Source organism: Hemiscyllium ocellatum, chromosome 4 (assembly GCF_020745735.1).
Source record: "Hemiscyllium ocellatum isolate sHemOce1 chromosome 4, sHemOce1.pat.X.cur, whole genome shotgun sequence".
Lineage (NCBI taxonomy): Eukaryota > Metazoa > Chordata > Chondrichthyes > Orectolobiformes > Hemiscylliidae > Hemiscyllium > Hemiscyllium ocellatum.
The window spans coordinates 135,185,127-135,208,803 of NC_083404.1; the positions used below are offsets into that span (position 1 = coordinate 135,185,127).

Here is a 23,677-nt window from a genome sequence, read left to right on the forward strand (position 1 = left end):
ACCTGCACATCTTTGGACTGTGGGAGGAAACCGGAGCACCTGGAGGAAACCCACACAGACACGGGGAGAACACGCAAACTGCACACATTGTTGGTTTCTGAAACTTTCCCAGTAGCACTGCTGCCTCACAGCGCCTGTAGACCCGGGTTCAATTCCCGACTCAGGCGACTGACTGTGTGGAGTTTGCACGTTCTCCCCGTGTCTGCGTGGGTTTCCTCCGGGTGCTCCGGTTTCCTCCCACAGTCACAAAGATGTGCGGGTCAGGTGAATTGGCCATGCTAAATTGCCCGTAGTGTTAGGTAAGGGATAAATGTAGGGGTAGGGGTATGGGTGGGTTGCGCTTCAGCGGGTCGGTGTGGACTTGTTGGGCCGAAGGGCCTGTTTCCACACTGTAAGTCTAATCTAAAAAAAAAATCCTTTGCCCTTTCCCACTAACTTCACCACATTGTTAAAAATCACACAACAGCAGCTTTTTGTCCATTGGAAGTACTAGCTTTTGGAGCGCCGCTCCTTCATCAGGTGGTTGTATTTGCTGCATTGCACACTTTTCCTTTCAACCTGAAGCTATCATTAAATTCTCTGTAGTTGGCTTATCTCCTTCCAAGAATTCCTCTTTTCACACTGTAACATATCTTTACTGTGAGCCATGGACTATTTTCTCAAATGTCTGACATTATTCCTCAACAGTGTTTGTTGCTAAACTCCTTTCCTAGTCCACTCCAGCCAGCTCTGCTAACATTCCCTTGTAATTATCCCTATTCAAGCTGGTAGAATCAACAAAACCTCTACAGTGTGGAAGTGGATCATTCGGCCCATTAATTCCACACTGACTCTCTAAGGAGGAACCCACCCCATCCCTGCAATTCCCATGGGTGGTCCAACTAGCCTACACACTGTGGGCAATTCAGAGTAACCAATCCACCTAACCTGCACTTCTCTGGACTGTTGGAGGAAACCCACACAGACACAGGGAGAACCTGTAAACTCTGCACAGAAAGTCACCCTAGGGTGGATTCAAATCTGGGACTTTGGCACTGTGAGGCAGCAGTGCTAACCACTGAGCTACCGTGTCACTTAGTGGTATTGTTTCTGGCCCTCTCAAACTGAATGCTAAATTATGGTATGGTACGTGTTATGGTACCTGTTCCCTCAGGGACGTTTTATTCTGAGATCTTACTCTATTAAACCTGCCTCATTATACATCATCACCTCCAAAATAGCCTGCTCCCTGGTTGGATCCACAACTATTGTTATGGGAAACTACATCTATACATTCTTCCTTGTAAAATTAAACATTACACTAAGTCAATTTGAAATCCATCCTTTTTGCTTCTTTCATAGCATGTGGGTGCTACTGGCCAGATTGAATTCCATTTGCCCCTTCTCTGCCATTCTCTTGAAGCCATGTCTGTGCACGACAATTGATGTCTGCATGCCAATTGATGTCTGCATGCCAATTGTAGCTCTGATCTCCAATTCTGGAATCACACACCTTGAAGACATGTGCAAACATAGGAAAATAGAGAGAATGCTGGTATCTGCTCAATCAAACAATTGAAAGCATTCTAGAGTCAACTTCTATCCTCTTCACTATCAACACTTGGCCATTTTTTGTGTCATCTGCAAAATTGCCCAATCCTCCCTCTCACATTAAAGTCCAGAAGAGCTAGGCGTACAAGTAGACCATTCATCCCCTCGAGCCTTCTCCACCATTCAAAACAATCATGGCTGCTCTCAACTAAGCCTCAAATCCATTTCCCTGCCCACTCTCTGAAGCCATTCAACCCATTATGAATCAAAAAATCAGTCTATTTCCGTAAATTCCCTCCATATCACTAATATATACCATCAACCATCAGGGACGTGATACTGAGCCTGGTAAACACGACTTTCCAATTATATGTCATCTATTATATTTCATTAATTTTAAATCCAACTTACCATATACCCTGTAACCAAACAGAGTAGCAAGGAAGGGTCATATTGGACTCAAAACGTTAGATCTCTCTCTCTCTCTCTATAGTTGGACCTGTCAAGGTTTTTTTTATTTCAGATCTCCAGCATCTGCAGTGTTTTGCTTTTATTTGGCTTCATTTGAAGTTTAATTTAATACATCATCCCATCTCATATTGATTATCTTAACCAATAATGCTATACACCAATGTTTTATCTGTCTCTCCATCATTGAGTCGAGTCCTACAGCACAGTAACAAACCCTTTGATCTAACCAGTCCACACCGACTATAATCTCAAACTGAACCAGTCCCACCTGCCTGCATGTAGGCCATGTCCTTCCAAACATTTCTTATTCATGTACTTATCCAAATGTCTTTTAAACATTGTAACTCTATCCATGTCCACCACTTCCTTTGGAAGTTAATTCACACACAAATCACTGTGTAAAAGTATTGCCTCAAGTCAATTTTAAATCTTTCTCCTCTCAACTTAAAAATATTTCCCCCCCATCTTGAAAACCCCATTCACCTTATCTTTACCCTTCATGACTTTATAAACCTCTATAAAGTCACCCTCAACTTCCTAGTCTACAGTAAAAAAATGTCCCAGCCTATCCAGACTATTTTTATGACTCAAATCCACCCTTCCCAGCAATATCATGGTAAATATTTTCTGAACCCTCTCCAGCTTAATGATAGTCTTCTTATAACAGGACAACCGAACTGTACATAATACTCCAGAAGTACATGCTATAATACCCACCAATGTCCTGTATAGCCCCAACATAACATCCCAACTCCTGTACTCAAAGGTCTGAGCAATGAAGGCCAGTGTGCTAAATGCCTTCTTTATCACCCTGTCTAAATGTGATGCAAACTTCAAAGAATTATGTCACTGAACCTCTAGCTCTCTCTGTTCTAAAACATTACCCAAGGCCCTACATTTAAATGTGTAAATTCCAACCTTTTTGTTTTACCAAAAAGGCAATACATCACATTTATTCAAATTAAACTCCATCTGCCACTCCTCCGTCCATTGACCCAATTGATCACCTGCCTGAAAATTCCCTGTCCAGGGATTTTGCCATATTTGTCTCTCTTTAAGTGAAGTTTCTATGATAGCAATGGGATGGTGCTACTGTGTAGCAATCTGTGCTCAGACCTTTTCCCTATAATCCTTGTATTTGCATATACACCTTTCCACAAATTCCTGTGCTGTCTACTTTTTAATCTCTGCTGCCTTGTCTTGCTAATTTTCTGTTTCCCCCTACTGTAGATCTCTCCTCTCTGAATTTGTCCTGAAAGCCTAGTTTAAACCTTCCCCAATAGTTCCTGCAAAACACCTGATGGAATAGTTGTCCTGGCCAGACTCTGATGCACACTCTGTGGCTGGGACATGTCCCAGCTGCTCAGAATCAGTCCCAATGCTGCAGAAATCTGATACTCATCCTTACCACACCAGCTTTCCATGTTAAATGACTCAATTCCCCTATTTTGATGCTCACCAGCAAGTCCGAATGGGAGTATTTCTGAAATTGTTGCTTCTGAGGTCCCGCCTTTCAGTTTTCTATTTAGCTCTCAGAAAACTGCTTTCAGGATCTCATCACCTCTCTTATCCCAGTGATTGGGACCAATGTGGAGCATGATTTCTAGCTGTTCGCCCACTCTAGGATTTTCTTCAGCTGCACCATGTCATCCTTGACCCTGGCACTAGGGAGGCAGCATCCAATTGTGAAGTCATGTCTACAGCCTCAGCAGCTCCTGCTTCCCTGACTCTATCAATTCTGCTCTTCTCCTCTTCTTCCTTGGTTCCTTACAGCCAGACTGCCGAATGGTGCTACACACCTGGCTTTTGCTACACTTCTCTGAGGAACCAAAGGCATTGATAACAGAAACCCAATTGTCAGCAAGACATCAGGGGATTCCTGCACTACTTGCCTGGTTGTCTGGAGCAATCTTGAGAATGTGTTGCTGGAAAAGCACAGCAGGCCAGGCAGCATCCGAGGAGCAGGAAAATTGACGTTTTGGGCAGAGCCCTTCATCAGGAATGAGGCTGGGAGCCTTGGGGGTGGAGAGATAAATGGGAGGGGATGACTGACCTGCTGTGCTTTTCCAGCAACACACTCTCAACTCTGATCTTCAACATCTGCAGACCTCACTGTCTCCTGTCTGGAGCAGTCTCCCATTCTCCTTCTGCATCCATGCTGCAGGAATGCAATGTAACCACTTTTCTGAACATCCTAACCATGTATCTCTTGGCCTAGACAATTCAGATTCCAGCCACCATTCAAGATCCAAAAGCTCATGATTTGGCTTAAAGGTAAATGGTTGAGGAGACAAGGTCTGTCTTCAGGCTTGGGCCTCTGTCTAACACTGTTTATTAAGTCTAAGTACAACTAATACATAGATTTCAGGATACACTAATTTCTAGCTTACTGTTACATTATTGAAAAATAATACTACAAACACTACCATCTAATATGAATTGTTCTACTCCAGATATTTCTTGCTCTCTTCTCCAACTCCACCCACACTGTATTATTTATGCCCGAGAGGAACAGCACTATGACTTCATCACAATGTTACTCCAAGGGTCCGAGCAGTGATTGGAAACATGGTCAGGTGGATCGCATTGACTGTGAGATTCCCCCATTGAGGTTGTAACCTGGATCAATCAGGGAGCCCTGGCTGACAGATATACCCGCATTCTCCACTAAAGGCAGAGATTAATAGATTCTTGTTGTCTCGAGGAATTGAGGGCTACGGGGAGAATGCTGGTAAGTGGAGTTGAAATGCCCATCAGCCATGATTGAATGGCGGAGTGGACTCGATGGGCCAACTGGCCTTACTTCCACTCCTATGTCTTATGGTCTTATAAACAGGAGATAATAAGCACTACTGCTATGCAGTATTGTAGGGAAAGGAAAGGGGAAAAAAGGTCTCAGCAACAAATTAGAATCTCCTAAACAAAACTGGAGATTCAGAAGGTCTCCTCATTCACGGGACCGGCTTTGAGCTGGCTGGTCACAGCCCATGAACAGTGCACATGTGAATAAAAGGTGACTTGGTGACGAGATACCAGCTTCTGGACAGTTATTTCAGTTCTAAAGCCCAAATATACTGAGTAATATGAATTTAAACCAAAAAGAATGAAAATAACAAATTAACATTTAAAGTTGATGATCCTTCAGTGGTACCATGAACAGAAAAAAATGTCTCTCTCAATCCCTTCAAAATATGCCAGCTGTCTGACCTGGTGACTTTTCCAAACTCGTTTCTGTATTGTTGCAACATTTCAGATTTATTGCCTCCTCCCTATTTTTGCTTCTAGGCATACAGGGCTATAAAAATGCACATGTTCATGACTCATGGAAACATAGAAAATAGGAGCAGGAGTAGACTAATCACCCCTTCTAGTCTGCTCTACCATTCATTGTAATCAACCAACTTGTGCCTGTTTTGCCCCAGAATTCCTTGATCCCCAAATGCTATATCCAAGTCTTCTTCAAATCACACAATGTTTTGGCATTTTCTGTAGCAGTGAATTCCACAGGCTCCCTACTGTCTAGTTGAAGAAATGTTAGGGCCCCTCTTGTGGCTTAGTGGTAGTGTCCTGACTGCTGGACCAGGAGGCCTGGGGGTTCTCAAGTCTCATCTGCTCCAGAGATGTGTAATAGCATCTTTGAACAAAAACTGAAATTGCTGGAAAAGCTCAGCAAGTCTGGCAGCATCTGTGGAGAGAAATCCGAGTTACCGTTTCGGATCTGGTGACCCACTCTCAGAAATAAGAACAGGGTTCTGAGGAAGGGGCACTCGAACAAGAGAAAGTGAGGACTGCAGATGCTGGAATATCAGAGTCAAAAAGTGTGGCACTGGAAAAACACAGCAGGTCAGGAAGCGTTAGAGGAGCAGGAGAGTCAACATCTCCAGCATAAGCTCTGAACAGGTTGACTAGAAAAATAGGTTAATAGAGTCATAGAGATGTACAGCACGGAAACAGACCCTTCGGTCCAACCTGTCCATGCCGACCAGATATCCCAACCCAATTTAGTCCCACCTGCCAGCACCCAGCCCATTTCTCTCCATGCTTCCAGCTCACTGCCTTTATTCCTGATGAAGGGCTTTTGCCCGAAACGTCGATTTCGCTGCTCGTTGGATGCTGCCTGAACTGCTGTGCTCTTCCAGCACCACTGATCCAGAATCTGGTTTCCAGCATCTGCAGTCATTGTTTTTACCTTCCTATTCATATACCCATCCAGATGCCTTTTAAATGTTGCAATTGTACCAGCCTCCAGCACATCCTCTGGCAGCTGTAATGAAATTATCCCTCATCTCTGACTGGGTGGGATCAGATTCTTTCTTCACCCAACAACACCTTCTGCTTTAGTGAAAGGAGAAGAGAGCAGTTTATTTTAAATTTAATTCAGGGGCAAGATTCCTCCAAGGTCAGTGAGTGAAAGAGTTGCAAGTGTGAACTGAGACTCCAAACGCCTTTGGTACTGATGTCTCAAATAAAGAGTTTACTGTAGCTACAAGAACAAGGGGTGTTTGTCTCACTCGCCTTGAGTGTGAGGACTCCGCCCTGTCATCTCTCTCTCTCTCTCATATCCTGAAGCGATCAGGAAGTGCCAGGGCCGGCGAGGGGTTGTTGCTGGAAGCGAACCCAGGGCAGCCCTGTCTGCCGGTTGCTGCAGGCGGGGAGATGGTGAGCGGTGACTCGATGCCTCTTCCCAGACCCCGGTAGGAGAAGGAGTGGCTGGCTCCGGCCGGCATTGGGAGCTATGGCGAGTGCAGTGTCAGTGGCGACTCCCCTGGAGCTTGTTCCTAATGTTTCCGAGCGACAGAACAGCACGCTGTCACCCACCTGGAGTAACCTACACCCTTACCAGGTGAGAAGGTGCCGGCTTGCAGCAGGAGGCGAGACACTTACTCTGCAGCTTTAGGCAAAAGTTGTTTTAACTGGTGACAATTGAAGTAGAATTGCCTTCCATCAGAGCGGATCTGTAACAAAGTAGTGACAGACTGCAACAGTTCGCTGCATTTTCTGCGTTTGTAGCGAATTTCTTTCAGTCTTTTCCCCTCCCCTCTGTTTGTGTGTGTTTCGTGTTTCAGAGAAAGAGATGCAACAAAGTGTAAACTTTTCCCCGAGTGAAGCCCCCCATAGCCGATCTGACAGGAGAGGGGGGGGGGGGGGGTCAGTTCTCTCAGTTTGACTGGAATGTGATGCAGAGAGACGCTTACGGGCGCTTGGGTTCACCCCCGAGGTTACCATGACCCTCAAATTAAACCTTCTTTTATTCATTGAAAAATAGCTTGGCACACAGAATAGTCACAAATACTGATTCCAACCAAAGATATCTCTTACACATCCGAGACTATATTGACATGGATTTGAAACATTAGGAGGGGCCGATAACTGAATTGACCCCTATTTAACTTCAGCAGAGGAACACAGACAGTGGGGCTTTTCCTCGGGTTAAACCATCATCTCTTCATGGAAAGAGAGTCTCGCTAAGAATATGGCAACTTTATATTCCTGAAGAAGGCCCGAAACGTCGAATCTCCTGCTCCTTGGATGCTGCCCGACCTGCTGCGCTTTTCCAGCAACACGTTTTCAACTTTATCAACAGGACAGACTCCAGTTCTCACTTCCCTCTATCAACTCGCACACATGTTACTGGGAATGACCAAGCAATCAAGACCAAATGTTTACTGGTGAATTTAGGATTATTTTCTTTATTTCCCCCCCCCCCCATAGAATCAGTCCTGACCCCCTCCCTCAAAATTTCATCCATTTTGACAATTCGCAACTTGCTTAGCATCATCTGTGTATTGAGGGCTAGATTCAGTTCCTGCTCCTCGGATGCTGCCTGACCTGCTGTGCTTTTCCAGCACCACTCTAATCTAGACTCTGATTTCCAGCATCCGCAGTCCTCACTTTTGCCTCAGTTTCGTTCTGCCAATAAGAAAAGTTCAAATAAGGGTCGACAGTGCGGTCGCAGTGTCCCTGCCTCTGAGCTAGGAGGTGCAGGTTCAAGCCCCACCTGCTTCAGAGGTGTGTCGGAATATCTCTGAATAGGTTGATTACAAATAACTAAAGGTCCTTGTCGGAGAGCAGACATAGAAAATCACAGTGCAAACAACAAATGCTGGAGATCACAGCGGGTCAGACTGCATCCATAGAGAGAGATCAAGCTAATGTTTCCAAGTCTAGATGACTCTTCACCAGAGCTGCTGTGAAGTGTGAAGGGGGCAGCATTTTTCCAGGAGTGGCCAGGGTGGAGTGCTGAGGGAGAAAGAGTTGCAGATTAAGAGATCAGTTTGTGAGAATAGCAGAACAACCCTGTGTCTAACTGCCAGACTGGAAAGGACAGTCCCACTGGGGGTGGGGGGAGGGGAGAGAGGATAACAGAGAATGTAACAAGGCGAAAGTGAGGACTGCAGATGCTGGAGATTAGAGTCGAGAGTGTGATGCTGGAAAAGCACAGCAGGTCAGGCAGAATCTGAGGAGCGGGGAATCGACGTTCCGGGCATAAGAATGTAACAAGTTAAGCTAAAAGTAAGGAATGGAATAGTTCACAATCTGAAGCTGTTAAACTCGAATATTGAGCCCAGAAGGTTAGTCTGAAGATGAGGTGTTGCTCCTCCATGGACAAGTTGGTCCGAAGGGTCTGTTTCTGTGCTGTACAACTCTGAGTCAATGATTGCAGTTTGCACCGTGATTCCCTGGGACACTGCAGCACGTTGAGAACAGACACCAGCAGGCTGCTGTGTTAAAATGACTGTCTATGAGAGCGTCTTGCTTGTGCACAGACTAGAGGTGTTCAGCAAAGCGGTCACCCAGTCTGTGTTTGGGTTCTCTAATGTAGAGCCTGCCATCTTGGGTGCAGCAAATACAATACACAAGATTGGAGGAGGTGCGGGTGAAATGCTGCTTCACCTGGAAAGACTGTTTTGGCCCTTAGATGGGGAGCAGGGAGGAGGTGAAGGGGCAGATGTTGCACCTTCTGCGGTTACATGTGAAGGTGTCATGGAGAGGGAGGGGGTGATGTTGGTGGTCAAGGAACAGACTAGGGAGAAACCAAACGGAGTGATCACTTTGCAGAACATCTCTGGTCTGTGCTCAAGCATGACCCCAGCCTCCGCCACACTCTTAAGTCAGTGTTTTCCAGAGATTGTAGTTCAGGCCTGTGAATACCTCAGTTCATTGTATTCTTGAATGGGGAAGTGGGAATTTTTAGATTAGATTAGATTAGATTAGACTTACAGTGTGGAAACAGGCCCTTCGGCCCAACAAGTCCACACCGACCCGCCGAAGCGCAACCCACCCATACCCCTACATTTACCCCTTACCTAACACTACGGGCAATTTTAGCTTGGCCAATTCACCTGACCCGCACATCTTTGGACTGTGGGAGGAAACCGGAGCACCCGGAGGAAACCCACGCAGACACGGGGAGAACGTGCAAACTCCACACAGTCAGTCGCCTGAGTCGGGAATTGAACCCGGGTCTACAGGCGCTGTGAGGCAGCAGTGCTAACCACTGTGCCACCGTGCCGCCCACAAATGAGAGCAGAGTTTTGAGATTCACAAATCACTAAGGTTTATTGGACAGGTATGTAATAATTAAATATGTTGGAATAGGGAGGGCCATCCCCCTACAATCCACATTGTTCTATTTTGGGTGAGGTGTTGGACTCATAGTATTATTGCTGGATATTTATCCAGAGATTCAAATCCCACCATGACAGATGGCAGAATTTGAATTTAATAAAAGTCTGGAATTACTGATGACCATGTAACCATTGTCAATTGTTGTAAAACACATCAGGCTATCCTTTAGGGAATGAAATTGCCGTCCTTACCTGTCTGGCCTAGATGTGACTCTAGACTGACAGCAACATTGGGCAGTCAGGGATGGGGCAGTAAATGCTGGCCAAGCTAGTGATACATACATCCTGCAAATGAACAAAGAAAAACTATTTTAATTTTCCTTCATGTGGGCAGCAGTGGCAGCATTTGTTGCCCATCCCTAATTGCCTTGGCACTGAATGTTGCAGAGGGCATTTAAGAGTCAAGCATGGTGGCACAGTGGTTAGCACTGCTGCCTCATAGCGCCAGAGACCCGGGTTCAATTCCTGACTCAGGTGACTGACTGTGTGGAGTTTGCACATTCTCCCCGTGTCTGCATGAGTTTCCTCCGGGTGCTCTGGTTTCCTCCCACAGTCACAAAGATGTGCAGGTCAGGTGAATTGGCCATGCTAAATTGCCCATAGGTGTTAGGTAAAGGGGTAAATGTATGGGTGGGTTGCTCTTCGGCGGGTCGGTGTGGACTTGTTGGGCCGAAGGGCCTGTTTCCACACTGTAAGTAATCTAATCTAATCTAATATTGCTGTGGGTCTGGGGTTACAGCGGAATTCCTACCCTAAAGGCATTACTGACCATGTTGGGATTTTATGACAATTGACAATTGTTGTCATGGTCATTGAGGCTAGCTTTCAATTCGAGATTGAATTTAAATTCCACGAGCTGTCCCTTGGAGACTTTGAATCCACCTTTCCAAACCACTGGGTTCCTGGATTACTAGTCCAGTGACATAATCACCATTCCTCTGTCTGCCCAATGATCTGAGCTAGAGCCCTGCCATAGTGGATGTTGGTCTGTTTGTTTATGCAAATTGGATAGCTAGACCAGTTGAAAGACTATTTTGTGAACTTTGTACTGGGCGTTGATCATTCTGAGCAACAGCCCTTCAATTGTTATCCATGACTCACTGGGTAATAACATTGCTGGTCAGTTCCAAGTGTGTAGGTTCTATTCCCACTCCAGACACTTGAAGACAATGCAGAATGACATTCCAGTGTGGTACTGGGGCTGTGCTGCACTGCCACATGTACTTTTTTTTAGATGAGGTGTGAAATCAAAGCCCTTTCAGTGCTCCCTCAGGAAGAGAGACAAAGTCCAGTGACAACATCTGCAGAAGAGTCCATCTTTATCCTTCAATCACTATGAACAGATACCAAACCATTAAGGTCAATAGGGTTAAAAATCACACAACACCAGGTTATAGTCAAACAGGTTTAATTGGAAGCACTGGCTTTCAAAGCACTGCTCCGTAATTGGGTTGTTATTGAGTAAACAACTGTAAGTCACAGAATTTATAGCAAACGTTTACAGTGTGATGTAACTGAAATTATACATTGAAAAATACCTTGATTGTTTGTTAAGTCTCTTATCTGTTAGAATGACTATAATAGCTTCACTTCTTTCATATGTAAATCACAAAACTTTTTTAAAAACTTACATTCTCAGGTTAGCTGTAAGAATTGGTGTCAGCCCAGATAATGTGCTGAAGGTGTTCACCCACTGTGTGCAGTTGTCTGTGCCATAATGTTTAGACTGATTCAAATCTAAAAAATAAGTGAACAGAGTCTTACATGGATTCATGCAGTGTTTGAGCAAAGTACAATGTAACTCTGCAAGTACAAATTTACCCCACAAACGTGTATGCGTGTATGGTGGGTTTGTGTGTGTCTGGGGTGGGGGGTGAGAAAGAGTGTAAATGTGTGTGTGAGTGTAAAGGGATCAAGGTGTGTCTGTGTGTGTGTGTGTGTGTGTAGGTAGTAGTGCAATGGTGGTTACCTGTAGTGTGACATGAACCCAAGGTCCTGGTTGAGGCCCTCCCTATGGGTACCGAACTTAGCTATCAGCCTCTGCTCGGCCACTTTCCTCTGCTGCCTGTCCCAAAGTCCACCTTGGACGATGGCCACCCAAAGGCCTGAGGTCAAATGTCCTGGACCACTGAAGTATTCCCCAACTGGGAGGGAACACTCCTGTCTGTTGATTTTTGTGTGGTGCCCATTCATCCATTGATGTAGCCTCTGCTCGGCTTCACCAACGTACCATGCCTCAGGCAACCTTGCCTGCAGTGTATAAGATAGACAACGTTGGCTGAGTCACATGAGTACCTGCCATGTACATGGAGGGAAGTGTCCCCACGCGTAATGTTGGTGTCCATGTCCACACTCTGGCACGTCTTGCAGTGCCTACTGTGACAAGGTTGTATGGAGTTGTCCTGAAAACCAGGCAGTTTGTTACAAACAATGATCTTTGCGGCCTGCAACACATTATCAGTGCGGATGAGCACCTCGCCAGAACCTTCCGCACACCTCCACTTCTCACCTTTAAACAACCACCAAACCTCAAACAGATCATTGTTCGTGCACACACGCAGGCACTCCTACACATACACACACGCAGGCACTCCTACACATACACACACGCAGACACTCCTACACATACACACACGCAGGCACTCCTAAACACAGACATGCACACAGACACTTATATACACTCCTACAAACTCTCACACTCTCACAGTCACACAAGCACCCTCTCACAGACTTAGACCCCTTTACACTCACACACCCACATATATACATTCTCTCTCACAGACATTCACAACCCCCACCCCAGACACACACACACACACACACACACTACAGATATACGCTTGTGTGGTGAATTTGTACTTGCAGAGTTACATTGCTGTGCTTTAACCAGCGGCACATTTTCGGCTGTGGTCTCCAGCATCTGCAGACCTCATTTTTTACTCAAAGATTTTAACCTACTGCGAATCCTCTTGCAAGGATGCCTTCCTTGAAGAAGCTCTCTTCCTCCCTCTACAAGGATTTCAGTGAGTCTCTCTCTCACTGCACCCCCCAGGTCATCTCCTCTGCACAGAAACTCTTCAGCCACGTTCTCAAACAGACTCGTTACCACAGCCACATCTCCTTCCTATATTTCTAACCTGAGTGAGCATCTTCAAGATGAAGTGAGGTGTGAGGGCGGAAGCAGAAAGGGTTAAAGAAGAAATGAATTCCAGAGGGCAGTAAATTTTGGATGAATTAAAATTGAGCCTGTTGAAGATGATAGACAGAAGGATGAGTGATGAAAATAAAATGTGTGCAAAGGATTAAGTTCTACAGTGCTTCTTAAGGGAGGAGTGGGAGGGATTAGGGATGGAATTTCAGAGTTTAGTCTAAAATAACACCCTTCATAACAATACAGACTCTCAGTTTCTGGTAGCCTAAATAAAACATGCTGAGTATAGATAAGGTACTCTTCAAACATCGCAATGTATGACTCAAAACGTACATTCCCTAAAAGACCGTCACTGAGTCACTGACTGTAAGGAAGCATTGTGCAATATTGATCATTTTTAAATGAAGCAGTACAAAATTGCTTGGTCCAACATTTTCTTTCATACTTTCCCAAGGAATTTCTAACAACTTCCAGTATTCCATTGGAAACACATTGTTTCGATCTGATGGATGTAATCACTTGTAAAAAATCCATTTTGTTAAAATCAGCAGTGAAATCAATCAGGGATGAGGAGAGACTTTTTAATGTAACTGGTTGTTATAATCTGGAATACAGTACCTGAAAGGGGTTGAAGAAAGCAATTGAAATAGAGAATTGGTCGTTGGCCCAAAATTAGGAATATTTTACATTGCAATGGGGAAAGGGGGGAAGTGGAAATAATTGGATTGCTCTTTCAAAGAGTTAGAAGAGGCAATGTGGGCTGAATGGCTTTCTGTGATTCTGTGAGATATTAGCTGATATGTGAACTAGCTTAACAGGTGACTGATTAATTGGAAAGAAAACTCTGAATTCAAATTGAAAAGCTGAACAATCAATGCTGTCATGTGAGGCAATAGCCAGGGTAGGAATTAATCACAACTTGTTGGAGAGGGGTTTGAAAGGGGAGTCTGAGTCCTGTGTACAATAGCTCAAATCATTCTTTATTTGGAGTTCATGTACCATGCGTATGGGAGAGGCCAGAGACTGCTCTGAATCTGGCTTTCACATGCGGTCCGGTCACCCTCTTAATTACTATTCAGATTGAAGGTCTGTGACACTCTCTCTTTCCCAATAGAGTACAGGATATTTATACATACCACGTTACAATGTTTACATGCAACATTGACATCAGTGCTTGCCCCATCTTCTCTGACCTACATATCCCAATCCTGTGAATACACAATCAATGATTTACCACTTCATGGTCCACCTTGGGTCATCCCATCATCCCATGATGTTTGACAGACCTCCTATCACCTGACCTTGGGTCATTGAGGAGAAAGTGAGGTCTGCAGATGCTGGAGATCAGAGCTGAAAATGTGTTACTGGAAAAGCGCAGCAGGTCAGGCAGCATCCAAGGAACAGGAAATTCGACGTTTCGGGCATAAGCCCTTCTTCAGGAATGAGGAAAGTGTGTCCAGCGGGCTAAGATAAAAGGTAGGGAGGAGGGACTTGGGGGAGGGGCGATGGAGATGTGATAGGTGGATGCTGTCATTGACCACATTCCAACACTGATGGTTATGTCTTTTCCTGGCCATTTGCCAGCAGCATCATACTGAGTGGGTGCTGTTTGTTGCTTTGCAAAGTGGCAATCATTTTCCTGAGGGCATAACGATTAGGTAGCGATTTGCAAATGCCTCAATATAATGCCATCTGTTTTCTGGAGTCCTTTCATGAGGTCATTTCTTTATACCCTTCATCACACATCAAGTAACAATTCTCTCCCATGGGCAACACAGCAGAGTCGACCTCCTTTAATAAGCAGCAGTGCCTGCCATTATCAACTACAGAGTCAGCTCCAAATATCCTAGCAAAGTCACAAAAGCATCACTGTTGCAAAAAGAAATGAACATGGATAGTTGGGAATGTGAAGTAATTCAGATCAACAGTGATCTAATCTAATGGCAGAATGGGCTGGAGGGGCTGAGTGGCCTTCTCCTGCTCCTGGCCTGCATGCTTGCCATCTGACACTGCAGGTCACACATGCACATTCCTTTAGCTTATCTGCACCTTGTCCACACTCTCTCAAAAGCTCCACAAATTGACACAAGGCGTTTACAAACTTTTATTGCTCAATTTAAAAAACAATGTTTGCCAAGCCGTTCCCAACGGAGCAAATTCAGTCATTGCATCTGGGAGCAGCACCCAGTGGGCATAACATATCAGGAAATAAGTATGGGAAGTGCAGCTTTTCTCTATCGTGTTAGTAAAGGTACTAGACCATAGGGTGCTCTCTCCTGGAAGAGGTTTAACCTGAGGGTCACCACACCTCAGGGGAGGGTAGAGGTTGAGAAAGAGAGTCCCTTTACGGGGTACCTCAGCTGGTATGGGATTTGAACCCATGCTGTGGCCTTATTCTGTAATGAAATTCAGTCATTCAGCCACCTGAGCTAACCAATCCCCTATCCCTAATAGGCAAGAGGCAGAGAAAAGTAATTGGAGAGAATGTGAATTTCTGGTAATCACCAGGAAGAAGTATTTTAACTAGTCCTAAATCAGATACTGTGTAAACCTTATAATTAACAATCACAATCATGATGGGGCCTGGATAGGGTAAATAGACAAGGTCTGTTCCCTGGGGTAGGGGAATCCAGAACTAGAGGGCATAGGTTTAAGGTGAGAGGGGAAAGATTTAAAAGGGACCTAAGGGGCAACTTTTTCATACAGATGGTGGTGTGTATATGGAATGAGCTGCCAGAGGGAGTGGTGGAGGTTGGTACAATCACAACATTTAAAAGGTATCTGGATGGATATATGAAAAGGAAGGGTTTGGAGCGAAATGGGCCAAATGCTGGCAGGTGGGACTAGATTAGGTTAGGATAGGATATCTGATCAGCATGGATGAGTTGGACCAAAGGGTCTGTTTCCATGCTGTACATCTCTATGACTCATGACATTTCTGGTGGCTCTGGTAGAGGTGAAACTTCCCTTTCACACAACTCCTGTTTTCTCTCCTTTCTCTCTCTGTCTCTCTCTCTCTCTCTATTTCTCGCTGCCAACCTGCTGCTCAGTCCTTTTCTCCTTATCATTTTCTCGCTGCTATTGCCTTACATTATCTGCTCAATTTTTAATCATTTTCGCTTCTCCCTATCATATTCCTTCTCTGGCTCATATTTAATTTTGTTTTTTGATGCATTTATCTTACGGAGGATGTGGTCTGACCAGAAATCCAAATCAATCGAGAATTAATCTGCCCACAAATCAAAATAGTACAAGCGAAAGGTTTCATCTCACTGTTAACAGCTTTTATTCTGTGCCTTTGAAACAATGCTATTTGCTGTTTTTTTTTGTCACATGGAGATAAATATTGCTTGGAAGAGGGGTCATTATGTATTGAAACATAAACTGTGAATCAGAGGGTCACACTCCACATCACAGATTTGTGTGCATAATTTAGGTTAACATTTCAATGCAGCACTGAGGCAGGGCAACACAGAGGAGCCAGAAATAGCCATAGTCTGACCGCACAGTGTGTAAAATCTTTCATGCTGTGATGAGTTTGACGGCTGTTGAAAGAAAATCCCAGTGTGTAGCCCCTCAAATGGGGTTAGCTGACTTGGCCATGCTAAATTGCCCATAGTATTCAGGGGTGTGTAGGTTAGGTGCATTAGTCAGGGGTAAACGTTGAGTAATAGGGTAGGGGAATGGGTTTGGGTGGGATATCCTTTGGAGGGTCGATGTGGATTTGTTGGGCCGAAGGGCCTGTTTCCACACTGTAGGGATTCTATGAGTCTATGAACAAAATTAGCAGGTCATCATCACTGTAAGAGTTTTCTAAGTGCAAATTGTTTCTTTTTTTTCTCTCTATTCCAACTGTAAATTGTCATCATTGCTGTTGTTCGAGTCATGGGTGATGACACATCAGGGTCAGGAGATTCTACTGTGGGTCTTCCAGCTGATTATTGTCTCACAGATCTTGAAGCACATGGAGCAGGACATCTCCACCAGGTGGATTGTGGGATTTGCTTCTTTCTCGTTCCTTCACAATCAATTCTCTAAATCATAAGACATAGGAGCTGAAGTAGGCCATTTGGCCCGTCGAGTCTGTTCTGCCATTTCATGAGATCATGGCTGATGTGATGATCCTCAACTCCACTTTCCTGCCTTTCCCCATAATCGTTGATTCCCTTCCTGATTAAAACTCAGCTTTGAACATACTTAATGACGTCTTAGACCGTAAGATGTCAAGAGGAAGGCTTATGTGAGAATGAAGTGTGAAGGCTCAGTTAGGAGGTTCAAGAGTTACAATTTAGCCAGAAAATATCTAAAGAGAGGGCTAAGAAGAGCCAGGAGGGTACATGAGATGTTGTTGGCGGATAGGATCAGGGAAAACCCTAAAGCCTTCTATAGGTTTATCAGAAATAAAAGAATGGCTAGAGTAAGATTAGGGCTAATCGAAGATAGTCGTGGAAAGTTGTGTGTGGAATCTGAGGACATAGGGGAAGCGCTTAATGAATACATTTCGTCAATATTCACATTGGAAAAGGACAATGTTAGTGAGAATACAGAGATACAGGCTACAAGATTAGATGGGATTGGGGTTGACAAAGAGGAAGTTTTAGCAATTTTGGAAGATAAGACATCGGGGCCAGATGGGATTCATCCCTGGATTCTCTGGGAAGCCAAGGAGGAGATTTCAGAGCCTTTGGGTTCAATCTTTATATCATCATTGTCAACAGGAGTAGTGCTAGAAGACTGGAGGACAGCAAATATTGTTCCCTTGTTGAAGAAGGGGGGTCAGGACAACCCTGGTAATTATCGGCCAGTGAGACTTGCTTCAGTTGTGGGTAAGGTGTTGGAAAATGTTATAAGAGATAGGATTTGTAATTATCTGGAAAGGATTGATTTGATTAGGGACAATCAACATGGTTTTGTGAAGGGTACGTCGTGCCTCACTAACCTTATTGAGTTCTTCAAGAAGGTGACAAAACAGGTGAATGAATGTAAGGCGGTTGAATGTGGTGTACGTGGACTTCAGTAAGGGGTTTGATAAGGTTCCACTCAGTAGGCTATTGCTGAAGGTGATTTAGCAGTTTGGATCAGAAATTGGCGAGCTGAAAGAAGACAGAGTGTGGTGGTCGATGGGAAATGTTCATCCTGGAGCTCAGTTTCCAATGGTGTGCCACAAGGATCTGTTTTGGGGCCACTGCTGTTTGTTATCTTTATAAATGATCTGGACATGGGCGTAGAAGGATGGGTCAGTAAATTTGCAGATGACACTAAGGTAGGCAGAGTTGTGGATAGTGCCGAAGGATATTGTGGATTACAGAGGGACACAGATAAAATGCAGAGCTGGGCTGAGATGTGGCAAATGGAGTTTAATGCGGAAAATTGTGAGGTAGTTCACTTTGGAAGAAGTAACAGGATTGGAGAGTACTGGGCTAATGGTAAAATTCTTGGCAGTGTAGATGAACAGGAGATTTCCTACACACAGCTTCCAACCTCATAGTCCGGGAATCCCGCACTGCCCGGTTCTACCTCCTTCCCAAGTTCCACAAGCCTGACCACCCTGGCTGACCCACTGTCTCAGCCTGCTCCTGCCCCACTGAACTTATCTCTACTTACCTCGACTCTGTCCTGTCCCTCCAGTCCAGGAACTCCACACATGCGTTCGAGACACCACCCACGCCCTCCACCTCCTCCAAGACTTCCGTTTCCCCGGCCCCCAACGCCTCATCTTTACCATGGATATCCAATCCGTCTACACCTCCATCTGCCATGACCAGGGCCTCCAAGCCCTCCATTTTTTCCTCTCCTGACGTCCCCAGCAGTACCCTTCCACCGACACTCTCATTCGTTTGGCCAAACTGGTCCTCACCCTTAACGATTTCTCCTTCGAATCCTCCCACTTCCTCCAGACAAAAGGGGTAGCCATGGGCATACGTATGGGCCCCAGCTATGCCTGTCTCTTTGTTGGCTACATAGAACAGTCGATCTTCCGTAATTACACCGGCACCACTCCCCACCTCTTCCTCCACTACATTGATGACTGCAATGACTCCCGCGAAGAGGTTGAGCAATTCATCAACTTCACCAACACATTCCACCCTGACCTTAAATTTACCTGGACCATCTCTGGCACCTCCCTCCCCTTCCTGGACCTCTCTATCTCCATTAATGACGACCGACTTGACACTGACATTTTTTACAAACCCACCGACTCCCACAGCTACCTGGATTACACCTCTTCCCATCCTACCTCTTGCAAAAATGCCATCCCGTATTCCCAATTCCTCCACCTCTGCCGTATCTGCTCCCAGGAGGACCAGTTCCACCACAGAACACGCCAGATGGCCTCCTTCTTTAGAGACCGCAATTTCCCTTCCCACATGGTTAAAGATGCCCTCCAACACATCTCATCCACATCCCGCACCTCCGCCCTCAGACCCCACCCCTCCAACCGTGACAAGGACAGAACCCCCCTGGTGCTCACCTTCCACCCTACCAACCTTCGCATAAAGCAAATCATCTGCCAACATTTCCACCACTCCAAAAAGACCCCACCACCAGGAATATATTTCCCTCCCCACCCCTTTCCACATTTCGCAAAGACCGTTCCCTCCGTGACTACCTGGTCAGGTCCACGCCCCCTTACAACCCACCCTCCCATCCTGGCACCTTCCCCTGCCACCACAGGAACTGTAAAACCTGCACCTGCACCACCTGTCTCACCTCCATCCAAGGCCCTAAAGAAGCCTTCCACATCCATCAAAGTTTTACCTGCACATCCACTAATATCATTTATTGTATCCGTTGTTCCCGATGCGGTCTCCTCTACATTGGGGAGACTGGGTGCCTCCTAGCAGAGCACTTTAGGGAACATCTCCGGGACACCCGCACCAATCAACCACACCGCCCTGTGGCCCAACATTTCAACTCCCCCTCCCACTCTGCCAAGGACATGGAGGTCCTGGGCCTCCTTCACCGCCGCTCCCTCACCACCAGACGCCTGGAGGAAGAACGCCTCATCTTCCGCCTTGGAACACTTCAACCCCAGGGCATCAATGTGGACTTCAACAGATTCCTCATTTGCCCTTCCCCCACCTCACCCCAGTTCCAAACTTCCAGCTCAGCACTGTCCCCATGACTTGTCCTACCTGCCTATCTTCTTTTCCACCTATCCACTCCACCCTCCTCCCTGACCTATCACCTTCATCCCCTCCCCCACTCACCTATTGTACTCCATGCTACTTTCTCCCCACCCCCACCCTCCTCTAGCTTATCTCTCCACGCTTCAGGCTCTCTGCCTTTATTCCTGATGAAGGGCTTTTGCCCAAAACGTCGATTTGCTGCTCCTCAGATGCTGCCTGAACTGCTGTGCTCTTCCAGCACCACTGATCCAGAATCTGGTTTCCAGCATCTGCAGTCATTGTTTTTACCTAGAGAGATCTCGGTGTCCAGGTGCGAAAATCCCTGGAAGATGCTACCCAGGTTGATAGGGTTGTCAATAAGGCATATGGTATGTTGCCGTTTATTGGTAGGGGGATTAGTTTTCGAAGCCACATGGTCAGGCTTTAGCTGTACAATACACTAGTAAGGACACACCTGGAATATTGCGTACAGTTCTGGTTACTGCTTTATCGGAAGAATGTGGAAGCTGTTGAAAGGGTTCAGAGGCGATTTATGGGGATGTTGCCTATTATGGGAGGGAGGTCTATCATGGAAAGGCTGAGGGAACTGAGGCTGTTTTCGTTAGAGAGAAGAAAATTGAGAAGTGACTTAATCCAGATGTCGAAGATAATCAGAGGGTTAGATCGGGTGGACAGTGAGAGCCTTTTTCCTCTGATGGTGAAGGCTAACACGAGAGGGCATAGCTTTAAATTGAAGGGTGATAGATTTAGGACAGATATGAGGGGTAGCTTCTTCACTCAGGGAGTAGTAAAGACATAGAACAGCCTGTCTGCAACAGTAGTAGACTTGCCAACATTAAGGGAATTTAAAAAAGCATTGGACATACATATGGATAATAAGGGAACGGTGTAGGTTAGGTGGGCATCAGATTAATTTCACAGTTCGGTGCAATATCGAGGGCCGAAGGGCCTGTTCTGCGCTGTAATGTTCTATGTTCTATATTCTAAGATATTAGAGCAGAATTAGGCCATTTGATCCACTGAATCTACTCTGCCATACAACCGGAGGGCCTGGAGGGGAGATTTTTTTTGGCCTAACAGTATCCAGTTCACTGATATTGATTTTGCAAGTTTTGCCTAAGTGCTTATGCAGATAGTGTCAAGAAGGATACTAGTGTTTGTTTGACAGTCCTTTTCATTGATTCTGGGGGATGTGGTGGAAATATTGCTGGTTGAATTTCTCTGTCAGTGATTCATACTACAGGTCTGAGTGACTCAGTGGTTAGCACTGCTGTTTAGCAGTGCCGTGAGCTAGGGTTCTATTCCAGCCTTGGGAGACTGTGTGGAGTTTGTACTTTCTCCCTGTATCTCCTGGTGTTCCAGTTTCCTCCCACACTCCAGGGATGTGCAGGTTAGGGTGGATTGGTTATGCTAAATTGCCCACGATGTGCAGGCTAGGTGGGTTAGCCACGAGAAATACAGGCTTACAGGGATTGGGTGGAATGCTCTTCAGTGTGGACTGAATGTCTTGCTCCACGCTGTTGAGATCTGTATGCAGTACAGGAGTGTGGTGATGCCAAATGCTCTGCATTTTGAGGTTATTTGTTGACTTGTGGAAGTCTTAATTGTCAAAGACTTGCTGCTGTAGTTTGTTGGAAGATTGAATTGACACATCTTTATCTGGTGTTGGATCTGTTTGTCAATAATGGCCTTTTGTTCAAGGTGGCTATCAAAGCATGGGAAATGCTTACCATGTTTTTGTCTCTTCTTCACCAACATGACGGATGCAGTATATCAGAGGGCAGCTCCTTGAGGTGAATGGCCACTGTTGGGTAGATTGTAACTAGCAGGGGGTTTGTGACACAGCCTTGCTTGGCATCATTTCAGGTCCTGAAGGAGTCTGTCTTAAGACAGCTGCCAGCGTATCACTGTGAAGCAGTTGTAGGTTTGGAACGAAGCGTTTTGGACATCCAGTTCTCTGGAGCACAGACCCCAGACTCATGCTTTTCTCAGTCAGATGCTTTGGTCACATCAGTGGATGCAATGAAGATCCTTGGTTTTGTTCTCCACCCTTATCCATGGATCTGTCTGACCACAAAGAGCATGTCAGAGCTTCCTCTGGAAGGTCAAAGGCCACACCTGTGTCTCTGGGAGGATTTCCTCAGCCACAGGAAGTTGGCAATTTGGAAACACGTGGGTCAGAAACAAAAACAAAAATTACTGGAAAAGCTCAGCAATTCTGCCAACATCTGTGGAGAGAAATTAGAGGTAAACGTTTGGGCCAAATGGCCATTCCTCAGAACTGATGGTAGCTAGGAATACATTGGTTTCTATGCAGAAGATAGGGTTGGGGGAGGGGTAAGGAGTAAATAATAGATGGAGGTAGAGCCCAAAGAGACAGAAGGACAGTTGGATAGACAACCGAGTGAATAATTATCCGACTAGGGCAGAATGGTGGCTCAGTGGTTAGCATTGCAACCTCACAGCACCAGGGTCGCAGGTTTGATTCCAGCTTCGGGTGACTGTGCATACTCCACACAGACATTCTCCCCATGTCTGCTCCGACAGCAATTTTCAAACCCATGACTATTCCATTGAGAAGGACAAGGAGCAGCAGATACATGGGAACACCACCCCTTGGAAGTTGCTTTCCAAGCCACTCATCATCCTGACTTGGAAATATATCGTGGTTCTTTGGGTGGCCCGTTTTTCCAGGATAGTTGAGGATAAGCAAGAAATTCTGGTTTATCTGGAAAATCCCACATTGCTTGAATGAATTTGAAAAAGGACTTGCCTTCAAAGAGAACATGCATCATGGAAGTGTAGGTTAATGAGTGAGCTGAGTTGCTCTTGCTGAGCCTGGCAAGGTCATGATGGGCTGAATAGCCACTTGTGCTGTAACTATTTACCGACATGGCTATTGCATTGCTCAGGGATGGACAATAAATGTTCATCTTGATGTGATTGCCTATGTCTGGTGAATCAGTTTTTCAAAACCAAATCACCCACATTTTGTTTGAATTCATCAAAGTAAAGCAGAAGCATAACTTTTAATTGGAACAAAGTCAAACCCTCCCTTTCTGCAAACACCACATTGTGGGATTGTATTAAATGTGGCAGTGTGCCATTAGTGTGTTGTATTTAGCTTGTGTAGCACAGGGAGGGGAGAAAGGGGAGGGAGTCCTCCTGTTCAACACATAATAATACTGTCTGTTTACTCCTTGCAAGTTCTACGCCCATCTGCTTGGGTTCAATCCAGAATGGATTGACTCATTACAATACAACACGGGAAGAGGCCATTCTGCCCTTTGTGGTCTGTGTCACATCACTGAAGGAGCGATCCAGTTTATCCCATCCTCCACCCTTTTTGCTATCGCTTTGTGCATTTTTCACCATCAAGTATTTAGGCTGGTCCTTTTCGATAGTTTCAGCTGAATCTGCTTCCAGCATGTTTTCAGGTCTCAACAACTAGCTGAGCTTTAAACTACTGTTCACTATTTCCGTCTGGTTCTTTGCCTCTTTATCTAAAATCTGTACCTTCCTTAGTTGCTGAACTACATCTCAATGGAACACTCTCCCCTTTACAAAATCCCATCACAATTGTGAATAGTTGTATAATGTCTCCTTCTAGCCCTTGTTACTCTTGGTGGAACAATCTCAACTCCTCAGCAGAAGTCCCTCACACCTACCACGCTTAGTGTGAACCACTTCTGCTCACCCTCTTGACTTCCATGGTTCGAAGGGCAGAGTGGCCGACTCCTGTTCCTATTTTCCATGCTGTTCTACTT

At 45.4% G+C, this 23,677-nt stretch overlaps 1 protein-coding gene across 3 annotated transcripts in view; it reads left to right on the forward strand.

Moving 5' to 3' along the window:
- Positions 1 to 6,586: 6,586 nt before the first annotated feature.
- The window catches only part of LOC132815525 (NIPA-like protein 2), an 83,257-nt gene continuing 66,166 nt past the window's right edge, over positions 6,587 to 23,677 (forward strand). For all 3 annotated transcript variants that reach the window (XM_060824520.1, XM_060824521.1, XM_060824522.1), the window contains exon 1: positions 6,587 to 6,844. In XM_060824520.1, coding sequence (XP_060680503.1) covers positions 6,737 to 6,844 — 108 coding nt within the window. In that variant the 5' untranslated portion in view covers positions 6,587 to 6,736. The remainder of the gene's footprint in view (positions 6,845 to 23,677) is intronic.